Source organism: Anopheles coustani, chromosome 2 (assembly GCF_943734705.1).
Source record: "Anopheles coustani chromosome 2, idAnoCousDA_361_x.2, whole genome shotgun sequence".
Classification (NCBI taxonomy): domain Eukaryota; kingdom Metazoa; phylum Arthropoda; class Insecta; order Diptera; family Culicidae; genus Anopheles; species Anopheles coustani.
In genome coordinates, this window is record NC_071289.1 from 76,160,645 (window position 1) to 76,173,440 (window position 12,796).

Sequence of the window (12,796 nt, forward strand, 5' to 3'; positions counted from 1 at the left end):
GGCATCAAAGTTCCAAACTTAACGACTCAGAACGACAAGCCTCATAAAACTTCACTGGGGACATCTATTGTGTCCCTCTGGGACAGGGGTGGTTTTGTCTTGGCATGTCTCCACGAGCCCGGTGTACAAGAATAGTTCTCATATCCGCACACACACACACGTACAAAAACAGCATCTAAAACTACATCAAAAGTTTGGTCGATGCCGTTGGACGTGCGGAACATCAACAGATTATTTGTTTATGAGTTTTCTTACCTCTTCTCTTCCGTTCCGTTCCATTGCAGAAACTGCCGTCCATCCACCTTCCTGGAGAAAGCCTCGGACGGAAAGACGGAAAACGACGCCGGGACGGAGACCAATCCGGGACAGAGACCAACGACGACGACGACGACGACGACCACGAACCGGCCGCCGCCCACGGGCATGGAAGGATGGACAACGAGCAGCCACACCAGGAGCTGGTAAAATGTGTCCTCGTCGGCGACACGGCCGTCGGCAAGACGCGCCTGATCTGTGCCCGGGCCTGCAACAAGCACGTCTCGCTGTCCCAGCTGCTCAACACGCATGTGCCAACCGTCTGGGCCATTGACCAGTACCGGATCTACAAGGATGTAAGTTGCCTTTCGCCATCCGCCAGGCAACAAGGGAGGGGATTGGCGTCGGGGAGGTGGCGTCGTCGTTGGGGGAATGGGGGATTGTTTCACCATTTCGGGAGGTATTTGCACCGTTACAGCTGCACTGGGAAATGCATTTTCCGACCCCACCCTCCCTCCGTTGCGAAGAACACTCCACCCCCATCGGGAGAGGAAAGAGTTATCTGAGGCCATTTTCCAACGTTGGTGGAGATCGGAACGGAACGAACATTGCAATCTACTGTTATTGTGGAAAAAGGACGTACGCACACACACACAGTTGGGTGGGTGTTTGCTGGAGGATGCACACCCACGCACAGACACCCGAGGGCGAGGAGAAAAGTTTATTTTTAGCATCATTTGGAGCAGACTGCTGTACTCCACGCGACTCCGTTTCACACACACGTCACGCGAACACAAAGTGCAACGAAACGGCGTCGTGTCTTCTCCATCCGGACGACGATGATGCCGGGCGCCATCCGTCCAAATGGGGCCAAAGGATGAAAAAGTTTCCCATCAGCCACACCTCGTTCACGAAAGGCGAAACGGGTTCACCCAACCTTCCCCACCAAGCTTTCCAGGGCAGGGACTTCTCCGGTGGAATTCGCGAACACAATGAATTGAATTTTGCGTTTCTTTGTGTGCCCCCCCGCCCCGAAAGATGAAGCGTCCGATGGTGGCCCAAGCGATGGAAGCCGTTGCCGAAGAAAAGTTGCCCGCATTAGAAAGTACAATGTTTTAAAGGGATTATTTTTCTTCCCTTTGCTTGCTTTTGGCCATGTTTTTCCCATCAGGTCATACCGTTTCGCTCGTTGCAAGTGAAAGGGAAGGATCGTTTTTCGTTTCATCGGAACGGGAACGCAGGGCGAAACCCATCATGACGGCGGTGGATTCCAATCCACCGCCCGGGCACTGTTGTCTGGTGGTCCTCTGGAAGAAGCGCATCAACGGCATCAACAGCAGCTTTCATGAATGGTGCCCATTTCGAGGGTGATCAAAAGTGAAAGAAAAATCAGTTTAAACTTCTCCCCGCTCGTCCCGGTGTTTGCGTTCGTTCGGCGGCAACCCCGATTCTACTGGCTATTAATATCGTTGTTCGGTGGGAAAGCAACACCGAACCAGTGCCGCTGGAGCGTACGCTGTGCATAAAACGGAATCGGAATGTACAAATTCGGCGTCCTCCACGGTGAATGGAATGCCCGATTTATATCGTCCATTTCCGCGCTACGAAGGGGCAAGATTGCGGATAAGATTTTGTTTTGATTTCGATGCACTTTCAACATGGATCGTACGATCTCTCGATCCCGAGGGAGCCCAACACAGCATGCTTCTTTGTTTCAGCCTGAATTAATGGCAGTAAAGGGACTGCAGGGCGTGGGCTTCAACAAGCACAAGCTCGAAACCGTTCAATACCCTAATTTGTCCTGTTCTACATTTCACCGACAATCACTTCGATTGACACGATTCCGTCGATCATGGTGCGGGAATTAAATGGCACACGAAAAGTATCCGTTCATCTAAGAATATCTTATCGAACATTCGTCCCAAAAAAACCCCAATCTCTCCGCCATGACAAAGAGTTTGTGTCACTCTCCGCGTTTAGCACATTAGACTCGCTGATGGCGCTTCCGACACCAGCGTTTATCACGCCTTCTCACACGTGGTCCATGTCCAATAGCTGCCCATAACAAAAGCTCATCCCCCCTCCTCCTCCTCGCAAAACGAAACCAAACCGTGGAAATTGCGAACGCGAACGATGATTATTATTCTATCCGCGGTTTGCCGTTTGTTTACTTTCGATCGACGGTATTGCATACAAATGAACACCGCGTATTACTATTATTACGACTTCGCGGGCCTAAGGGCAGCAAATTGCACCTATGAGGTACTGGGGATATTATGGCGCAGTTGAGAACGAAACCGGGACGACAACGTCGGCCAAATGGTGAACGCCCGGAATCGGTTGCATGCCCTGTTGTTGTTGTCCTAAGATGACGATAAATCTTCTCGCGCCCTGAAGTGGTGCGCCTCCTCCGGCGAGGGAAGCAGCGATCGGCATTAGGATGCACTATTCTGGTTTTCTGATCATCCCCTATTCATTATTCCATCGATCGTTCTACCCAACGATCGCAGTGGTGTACTTATACTTTGATTGATCGTCAGCTGACAAATTGTGTTGATTCTTTGGATTGAATAGTGTTTTGTTCGAAACGGCCCCGAAACTATCGCTACTAGTTTCCTTTAATTCTTACGTTGTGTTTTATGTATTTAGCTCAAAATGGAAAACGCGTGCTTGTCGGGCCACTATCCACCGATACCGGAAAAAACTTAACCTAGCCTGCTGCGTTGGTCAAAAATTGCACCCTTGAATCGCAGTCAAGAAACGCCTACTCGAACCTACTCGTTACGTATTACACAATTCAAACCAGCCGTTCCGTTCTGAACAAATAGAATATGATGAGATTGGAAGGAATGCGTGATCTCTGAACCATATCCCTAGGTTTAAAGATTACAATTTGTAAGGAAAGAGTAGTTTCGATTTGATGAGATTCCGAAGGAACTACCTGAACTGGGTTCTCTTTTTTAATGTGATAAAACGGACACCATCCATTCTATTCGTCCCTCAGTTTTGACTAGGCCAAATCCATAAAATCATTTTAAAATAAATTACTGTTATCACATTTGTCCTCCTGGACGCTAGATTTCTATTGATAATGAAGATTGCTTGTTTATATTTCTGTTCAAAAATACAGAGGATGGAACTTTTATAAAATCTCCTTTGTTATATTGGATCATATGTAGAATCCGATACTATAGATTGATTTGGTAATAAACTTGGCAAACTACTGAAGCTTCTGGATGAATTGAAAATCTGCCTTTTGATTTCAAGTATCAAATTTTAAATGCTGTACATTATTTGGTATAGTGAATCTTTGGTAAACATAAAGATAACCCGAAAGATTAAGAATTCAATATTAAATAGAAAACTCGCCCTGAAGCTACTTGTTTCTGAAAGTTTATTCAGGGTGGAGTATTATTATTATAAAGGTATAGATTTATAGTTATTACCTACAGAAAGGCACGCTAATGTTTATTTAAATCCATCTTAAATTATTTCAATTAGTTGAAATTTAACATGTATTTTATTTATCCCTTCTTCAGGTTTTAGAGCGATCGTGGGAAATTGTAGATGGTGTTAACGTGTCCCTGCGCCTCTGGGACACCTTCGGTGACCATGATAAGGATCGGCGGTTCGCTTACGGTCGGTAAGTAATTCTCGCCCAATCTGTCGTGATGAAATCCATCAAACACAAGGTCTCTAAGTATCGTTCTTTCTTGCTTTTTTCCAGTTCCGACGTGGTGCTACTGTGCTTCTCAATCGCAAATCCGGTCTCGCTGCGAAACTGCCGGGCCATGTGGTACCCGGAGATACGCAAGTTCTGCCCGGACACACCGGTCATCCTGGTCGGGTGCAAGAACGACCTGCGGTACATGTACCGCGACGAAACCTACCTGTCCTACTTCGGCGAACGGAGCCCGTTCGTGCGGGCGGCCCGGAAGTCCGACCTGGTGATGCCGGACGAGGCGCGTGCCGTTGCGAAAGAGCTCGGCGTCGCGTACTACGAGACGAGCGTGTTTACGTACTTTGGCGTAAACGAGGTGTTTGAGAACGCGATCCGGGCCTCGCTGATCGCCCGCCGTGAGCATCGCTTTTGGATGACGAACTTGAAGCGAGTTCAGCGGCCTTTACTACAGGTAAGTGGGGGCTGCCGTCTGTCTGTACGAAAATAAAAATCACTAACAAGCGCTCTCCTTCGTTTCCTCTAGGCCCCGTTCCGACCGCCGAAACCTCCGCCGCCGGAAGTAACCGTCATTACCGGCACCCATACGAAGGACATGCTTAACATGTTCAATTCCCAGTGCTATACAGATCTAGTATTAATTGTCGGTACTATACGTTTTTCCGTACATAGATTTATGTTAGCTAGTAGTTCTAATGCATTTCATAGGTTAGCAAACAGTTCCAATTATTCTCTCTACACAATCCGCTCGCCCCCGAACGAACATCGAAATCTATTAAGCGCTGGTACCGGTTCGCTCATTTGCAGGTTACTAACGATGGACATCAGTGACATTGGCGCCCGGAGCAGCAGCGAGTCCAGCATGGTGAGCTCGACGTTCGGCGAGTCGACGACGGCCGACTTCAACGAGGACACGGAGTGTTTAATACGGCTCGAGCAGAACAAAGCTCCCAACCGGTAAGGCTCTACGACACGCTGAACGTTTACCGGGCCTCATGTGACATCGTTTCCTTTACCCTAGAATGTGGGAGCAGCTAAAGCGTAGATCCAGCTATCAGGCATTGCCAACGGTGGAACCGAAGAAAGATCTCTATCGGGAGCTGCACCATCCCGTGTTTCAAAGTATTAGAGTGTTCCAGGTAAGGTGTTGTGTGCCCGAGGGAAGTGGTGGGAACTATCTGGAAACCGTTAACGATAACCCGTTTTTCGTTAACAGATCGACAGTGGAAGGCACAGCTACACGCAAACGCAAACCGTCATCCAGATCAGCAAGGTGATCACCCCGCAGGCGATGCAGCAGTGCCTGAAGTTCATCTACACCGGCACGATCGACCGGGATTGTCTAGATCTGCAGGTCAGTTCGATGGTGGCTCCCGGAAACATTGAACCTCATGCACCATCCTACATCTTCCATCTGGTGGAACTCGATAGACTCGAAGGCTTTCCGAACGAAAAAAACCTGACCAAACCAAACTTCTTATAATAATTTTAAGCTTAACCTCTGCAGGCATCAGTCGCACATGCTCTCACACACACACATTTTTATATTGCACAATTAACCCCCTCATGTTAATATGGCACTTTCATGATATCAAAAACCATAATTTTTATCACTCGTTCACTCGCTAAAAATCGCTTATGCATCTCACTTTTCACCTTCTTGCCATCCCTCCATGCCTCAATTAACTTTCATTTGGATTGGAGATCGCGCTTATTGCATGTCTAAAATTATTTACTCCTTCGTTCGTTCACATTATGAGGCTTTCGTAAAGTGAACTTGTGGCACCACATGGCTCTCTTCTCCATTTCAACATCTTTATTACACTTACTTTCCTCCTTTGCCTTGTAGTGTTTGCCATAAAAGTTTCTCCTTTTTATTCATTCATCGTAAGGCTGAATTGGGTTTTGCTTCCATGTTTAAGTTCTTCTCATTGGTTTTTGTTTTAGTCGTCGATATGTTGTTCTTCTGTTGGTTTTACCTCGCCGTTATACGTTTCGTTACTGTGTGTGTTCATTTAAGCAACACCTCTTACTCATAAATCGTTGCAAAATCAATCAATCCAATCGCAGAAATTGTACCTCATTTTAACGACCAGTTCAAATGGACAGGTCCACTTGTTTCATCCACTTCTTCCCTTCAACCTAGGATTATAAGCTTGTTTAAAAAAGACAATAGAAATGAAAATGTTCTTGAAGGGAAGGGCAGCAAACAATTCTCGTTTTCCTTTGCTCTTACCCTTCCTGTTGCTAACATCCGCTTTCCTTCCACCAACACAACTACCAGCAGCAGCATTGTTACATTCTTACCGCCGTTTCCAACATTTATGTGTTATTTTTTCTATCTATCTCCTTCACTTTTTGCGCCCACACACGAATCTAACGTCCCTTGCCGCTGCCGCTCGAACTCGAACGGCGCAGACTGCGTCGATAGGATTGATACTGGTAAATGGAACTGAAAAAGAAAAATACGTACAGATAAACACACACACACACACACACGCGGATGAAAAAAAAGGAAACTGTTCTCTAGTTGTGTGTTGTTGTTTGTTGGCTGTATAGTTTTCTTTGGGTTTTGTTTTGTTCATTCTCTTTTTGTTTGATAAAGAAGCTTGTCTTGATTTTGGCAAAACGTGGATTGGAAATTTTAAGTGTTCGTTTTTATTTGTTATTTTTCGGTGTTTGATGAACCGTAACGAATTATGCTGTTCATGGTCTAGTTTCCTCGTTTCCAAGTGGGTTTACGTAGTGTTCTTATGAATAGATTGCCATTGTAGATTTAAATTATTTCTTCTTTTTGGAACATCGTTTGAATACTATTCTTTTGAACTTTATAGTGAAGAGTCTTTCGTGTTGTTAATTTAAGTCTACCCGTTATTAACTCTAGATAGTTGCTCTACTTATCTTTCTATCTCTTTCACTTACTCTTTCCGCGAATGAAGCTCCACTAAAAGTATATTTATTTCTTACCGACTAATCAATAAAACACTACTGTTATAACGAGTGCAAGATCTTCTAACTTTTGTTCCTAACGTTATGCAAAACTACTACCCTATACCAATAGAAACTAGAGCTTTCGTCGAACTCTAGGCTTCGATTTTGCGTTTTAAGGTTCTTTAAAGTATGTCTTGGTTTTGATTTATGTTGAAAAGTCACCACCACAATTAGCAACTACACGCACGGCATAATCACTGCTCTGTTTCTTCTCTACTGCCCCCCCACGTTCGCCCGAACAGGAAATACGGCAGGCGGCGGAGTTTCTCGAACTTCCCCAGCTGATGGTGCTTCTGTCCAACACCCAGGCGAATCAAAGCTTCATGAACGACGAAACGATTCAGCATTACTCAACGGTAGGTCAAATAAGAGAGTAAAGAGTGCCTTATGTCGATAACCATGTAGAATGTTAACGATACGTTTTTCAGTGTATGAAACAAAATCTGGAGAAATATTGTGTTCAGAACGGTGTGTTCGGTGATATCACGTTCGAGCTGGACGATGGCCACATGAAGGCCCACCGTGCCATGCTGGTCGCGCGCTGTGATGTGATGAAAGCGATGCTGAACGGTGACTTCCGTGAGGCGCATGCCAACTTGGTAAGACCTCGAGGGTTAGGGAAAATTACGGTTCACTTCATTTACGGCAAATGATCTTCGTTATTTTACAGATCGTACTTCCCGGTGTGACGGAGTACACGTTCCACAAGCTGCTGTGCTATCTGTACACCGACGAGATACCGCCCATCTCGGCGGACAAATGTTTGAACCTGCTCGAGCTAGCCAACCGACTGTGTCTGCCCCGGCTGCTGAATCTGGTCGAGTGTCGGGTGATCGAGGATCTGCTCCGGATGTCGCAGAACGAAACGAGCGAGGCGGTAGAACACTGTCTCCGGCTGCTGGAACCGGTGAAGGTACGAAGGGGGGTGCTTTCAATGTAGTGTGGCCCGCTTTAATCCCGCGTGCGTTTGTGATCCTTTTACTTTTAGCTGCACAACGCACACCAGCTCGCCGAATGGTGCATGTCGTACCTGTGCGTCAACTACAACAGCATCTGCCGGCTGTCACCGCGCAGCCTCAAGGGTCTTCACCCGGACAATCAGGACTATCTGCGCGAGCACCGCTGGCCCCCGGTGTGGTATCTGAAGGACTACGACTACTACCAGCGCTGCATGAACGAGCTGAGCCGCGAGCTAAACAGTGGCAAAAAAGACTGCACCACGGACGACAAAGGGTGTCTGTGCTTTTCGGGAGGTAGGTAAAGTAGGGGACTTTTAAACTCCGCACCATGTGTCATCCGTGCCATGTCAAGCGCGGAATCCTTTTTAGCAAAAGCATATCCCATTCTCACTCACGAAAGCAAAATGCACGGTAGCACGTGGCACGAGCCTCAGAAAGCATTGCGAGCTTGCCAAAACGACGGTAGGACAAACATGTTCAGTTCAACATTGTTCGATTTTGCTCATCACACCATTTTCGCGATCGCACTATTGTTGAATAGTTAAAAATAAACATTAATGGGGTGGTGCGTGATGAATTTTTGCAGTAAGTTTAAACAGATTTTTTCTTCTGTTTTTTTTCTGGGTATTCCTGGGTATGGTTTCAAATTTATCTGAAAATTGTGTCGCAAAGATGAGGCACATTTTGTTCAAATTTACTGTGAAAGCTCGTAACGCGCCTTGTAGCGCAATAGTTTTCTCGTATCGTTGTTGTTATTTCGCGTGCTATATTAAAGTACAGATTTTCATTACTTTCCATCATCTTCTACATGTTTGCTATGAGTTTCCATTCCGCTATAGGAGTTCCCTTTTTTTGGCGGTTTATATAACTCGTCTCGAACGACCTTTAACTCGTTTTAACTCGATCACGTCTCGATCAACCAACAACTCACACTCCCGATCGAATCACCCTCATCAAATATCATCGAAAGTATGTTTGCATTTTGCTAGATCTTATTTTTTAATTTGTTTATTTTCTTCTTTATTTTATTTTATGTCATTTCTTTTCTTCATTTTATACTTTTTCCTTCAAATTCCTGGCTTCGTGTCCATATTGTTCATCCGTTTCCTATCCGTTGCACTTATCCGAATGCTTTTCCCTCTCCTCCTCATCCTCTTCCACCTTCACCTCCTTCCTCCACCACCCTTTTATGTTGTTTGTGTAAATTATAATCATTGTCAAATTCATCCTCGCACGCACGCATACTCGAACACTCGATCCCCAATCGAATCCATCCATTCATTCGCTCATCCACTCGACAACACCGGGACCAACTGGGAAAAGTGTTTTTCTGGCTATTAGGGAAATCGAAGCGTTCCGCTGCGACGGCCAAATCGGCCATTCAAGGTGGCAAGGCGACGACGGTCACCGATCAGCATGACGCGGTCAGCACCAGCCTCTTCCAGTCAAACGCCAACTCGGTCAACCAGCTCGATCCGGAACATGACGCCGGTGATCTTTGACATCAGGCCGACGGCCCGTGGAGGTAAGTTTTATACATCATATGAATCCCCCGAATCGAGTGATGTTAATTTTTTCTGGTTACTTTTTCCTCTTTTACAGATCGCTCCGTTTCATCGTAATCCTGCCGGTACTGATCTGCTTTATCTGCACCATCCTGAGCATCCTGATCATCTTCCAGATCTACACATAATATTTACTGCAACGGTAGCCACCGTTGGACGACGGCTATTGACGAACGAGGCAAAACGAGGCGAAAACGAACGGCATCTCAAGGTCATGGGGCGCACTTTCGCGCCCGGAACGAAATCACATTGCGAACGAATGAATCGCATGCAGTTTGATTAATTAATTTTACTCCTACACAGAACCTAATTTTCCCATTGCCCATCTCACATCCCAACCGGAGCTTACAAATGAAAACATTTATCCACGGGTCGTCGAATGAAGAGACAACGCGTTTCTATCGTCCACCATGCAGGACGTTCAAACATTTTCTAACATATAGGAAGCATTTTCTGCCCTCAGCCCTCAGGAGATGTGCCAGTTAAGCACACAAACACACACACACACACACATACAGACAAGATTGGTTAAGTGTAGCTAAACGAAAAACCAAGCGAAACATGATGGTGCGCACCATTTGAATGCATTCTACTAGAAAGCTCGCGAAATTAGGTTGACAATTTTAGGGCGAAGGGAAAAGCGATAAACGTGGTGTCTACTATCTATGTGTTAGTATGCTTAGTGGCCGGAACAGCCTACATGCAAGGAGGGGGCCAGTAACAGGTGAGACATCAACCAATAATATGATCCTACAGTGAGAGAAGCACGCAAAGTGTATTATTGTAGGCTAGAACCAGCCTAGAGAGAAAGTATATTATTTTCTACCCCAAAAACTATGACTGAGAGCAAACAAGCGGACGGAAGTAGTGGATTGAAAAGATAGGCAAAAGGGAAAACCGCTCTCAGTAGCGTTCAGGATGCAGCAACGAAATTCTGTGGCAGGAAATTAATGGCCAATTGAAAAGCATTAAACCGTAACCCAAAGCATTCAGCGAAGACGTTTCGTCTAAACACTACTATCACTACTATGGTGCGTTAAGGAGTGTGTTCCGTTCGGGATTATTAGTTCCTTTAATACATACCTACTCGTACACACACATACACACATACACGCATACACACAACACCTACTTTGAAAGCAAGGTAGAAGGACTTGCAATAAAAAGTCGCGTAAGCAGTATATGTTTTTACGTTAAGTATTTCACCGAGTTTCTTTATTTTATGTCTCGGGAACTTATTTTGAAACAAATAATAAATACGTATATGATTTTGTTTTGGCAAATGTTCCAACTTACAGATAATGAAGTTTTATTTTGTTTAGTTATTACTTTCTGTTTTTACGTATTGTTTTTCGTTTTGCTAGCATGATAGGTTTAACCATTCCCCTAATGAAGTAAATTAGTTTCGATTCCTACACAGATCCGTTAACATTTGGTAGAAAATTTGAGGTGTAGCTACATTGGTAAGCTATTACATAGTGCGTTAGGGTTTACTCCTCACAAAAACGGCCAGAGAAGCTGGTTCTCCTCTGATATCGGCTGTAGATCAAATTAGATCGAGATCATCGTTCGTGTGATTTGCCACATTATCCATATTAGTTACCTTATGGCAAACGACACTCCATCAATGGCCCCATTAATGTGTCGGTTTATCGGTAGATCGATTGTAAGCTGGCTTTCGATCGAGTTCATCTTAGATTGGCCGAAGTCAATTTAGAGGCGTTAGGTTAGTTATGCAGTAGGCCATGATTTCGGTGGTAGCAGTTGCTAGGGTGGGCGTTGCTTAATCTAACTGTCGGACAGTTGCTTGGGCAAGGAAGATAATTCCAGAAAACATTTAGATGATGTCACCGATCGTTTCAAGCTAGCAAAAACACGACGAAAGTAGTAGGGACGTATGGTACAAACGATGCCACGAGAACCATGGGAAAAAGTAAACTGCCTCATTTTTATAAACACACATCCGCCTACTGCGGTTGGAGTGCGGATTCCCCATTTAGGATACGATCAACCCCTACTCGTTCGATTGGCGCTTTTGGTAAGCACAAATAAACGCACATACACTGGGCCCAAAGTTAATCCGGACGCTCAAAAAATGACCATGCGTCCGAATTTGTGGTCGATTTTAGAGTACTTAGAATTGATAACAATGATTTTTGTTCATTGCATCTTCTTGGTGCACCTTCCTACGAAGTACGTGCAAAAAGAACGGTTAAAAAAATCGTACCCAAACGGCGCAATAAACAATAGAGTGGAAAAAGTCAGAACTTTGACGGCCAAACGCAAAGTCGGACAGTTATATTTCATCGTAGTTTTGTTAGCTAAAGTGGTGTGTAAGTTAGTTTCGACACTTGATATTTGTTACTATCGATGCAGACGACTCTTGAGCATCGTTAAAAGCACTCGGATGATTCGATTTATTATATTATTGAAGTTTTTATTGAAATATTCGTCACACTACTTGGTTGGAACGAAACATCATCATTTATCTATCATAACGATTGAAAAAGTTTTTAAAAACATATGAAATTAGACTAACATTAGCAAACTAACAATTTCAGACATCATTAAAAAGTATAAAACTTCAAAAAGTATCGTAAAATCACCAAAGAACTGCTTTTTGCAGCACACATTTCTGGAAAGGGAAGGTAGAATGATTCGATAAACCATTTAATGTAACCCATTTACTATTGCCCGTCTACTAATTCTCATCTACTACCCCTAATATTATGTAATTTTCCAACTCCTTTAGCCTACATGCACTCTCATATTATTAAGGAACCTTCAACAACTCGGACAGTTTTGGTTAAACCCTTTCCCTCGAACGCGCCATATGTATCGCCATCTATCTGAGAAAAAATTGCGAATTTTTGTGTCAACTGTAAACAGGACTTGCACAAAATATCATGATTGTTTAACTTTAACTATCTTTCCGACGTAGAATGATATAATTTGTTCCTAAAATCATTTTATTTATCGACATCAGTTCTAGCAACAGAATCGTAGTTTTCAATTTTTCTCCGATAATAATGATTTCTTTCCCGGGGTTCTGGCATGCAGCCCATTCCAGTGTAAATAGTTCCAAATAGTTAGAGCACTTAACAAACACTTTTAGTAAAGTTTCTTTTAGATCTACGGCAGTAGTAAAAGGGTTGAATCGATTGGTTCTTCCTCCCATTTCCCGAATTGTGTGCTGCAAAGAGCAGTTCTTTGGTGATTTTACGATACTTTTTGATGTTTTATACTTTTTAATGTTGTCTGAATCTGTTAGTTTGCTATTGTAAGTCTAATTTCATATGTTTTGAAATCTTTTTCTATCGTTATGATGGATAAATGATGATGTTTCG

At 44.3% G+C, this 12,796-nt stretch overlaps 1 protein-coding gene across 2 annotated transcripts; it reads left to right on the forward strand.

Moving 5' to 3' along the window:
* The first annotated feature begins 317 nt into the window (after positions 1 to 317).
* LOC131262862 (rho-related BTB domain-containing protein 2) lies at positions 318 to 10,649 on the forward strand. 2 transcript variants are annotated; one of them, XM_058264948.1, is made up of 13 exons: positions 318 to 611; positions 3,795 to 3,898; positions 3,983 to 4,388; positions 4,461 to 4,642; positions 4,742 to 4,891; positions 4,956 to 5,078; positions 5,159 to 5,288; positions 7,168 to 7,281; positions 7,354 to 7,524; positions 7,596 to 7,838; positions 7,914 to 8,178; positions 9,226 to 9,409; positions 9,487 to 10,649. In XM_058264948.1, exons 1-12 carry the CDS (start codon positions 432 to 434, stop codon positions 9,384 to 9,386), a joined length of 2,229 nt encoding a protein of 742 aa, XP_058120931.1. In that variant the 5' UTR covers positions 318 to 431; the 3' UTR covers positions 9,387 to 9,409; positions 9,487 to 10,649. The 2 variants fall into 2 exon arrangements, with proteins under 2 accessions (XP_058120931.1, XP_058120930.1); XM_058264947.1 differs by having other exon boundaries at positions 4,956 to 5,073; positions 5,151 to 5,288; positions 9,208 to 9,409.
* Positions 10,650 to 12,796: the final 2,147 nt, after the last annotated feature.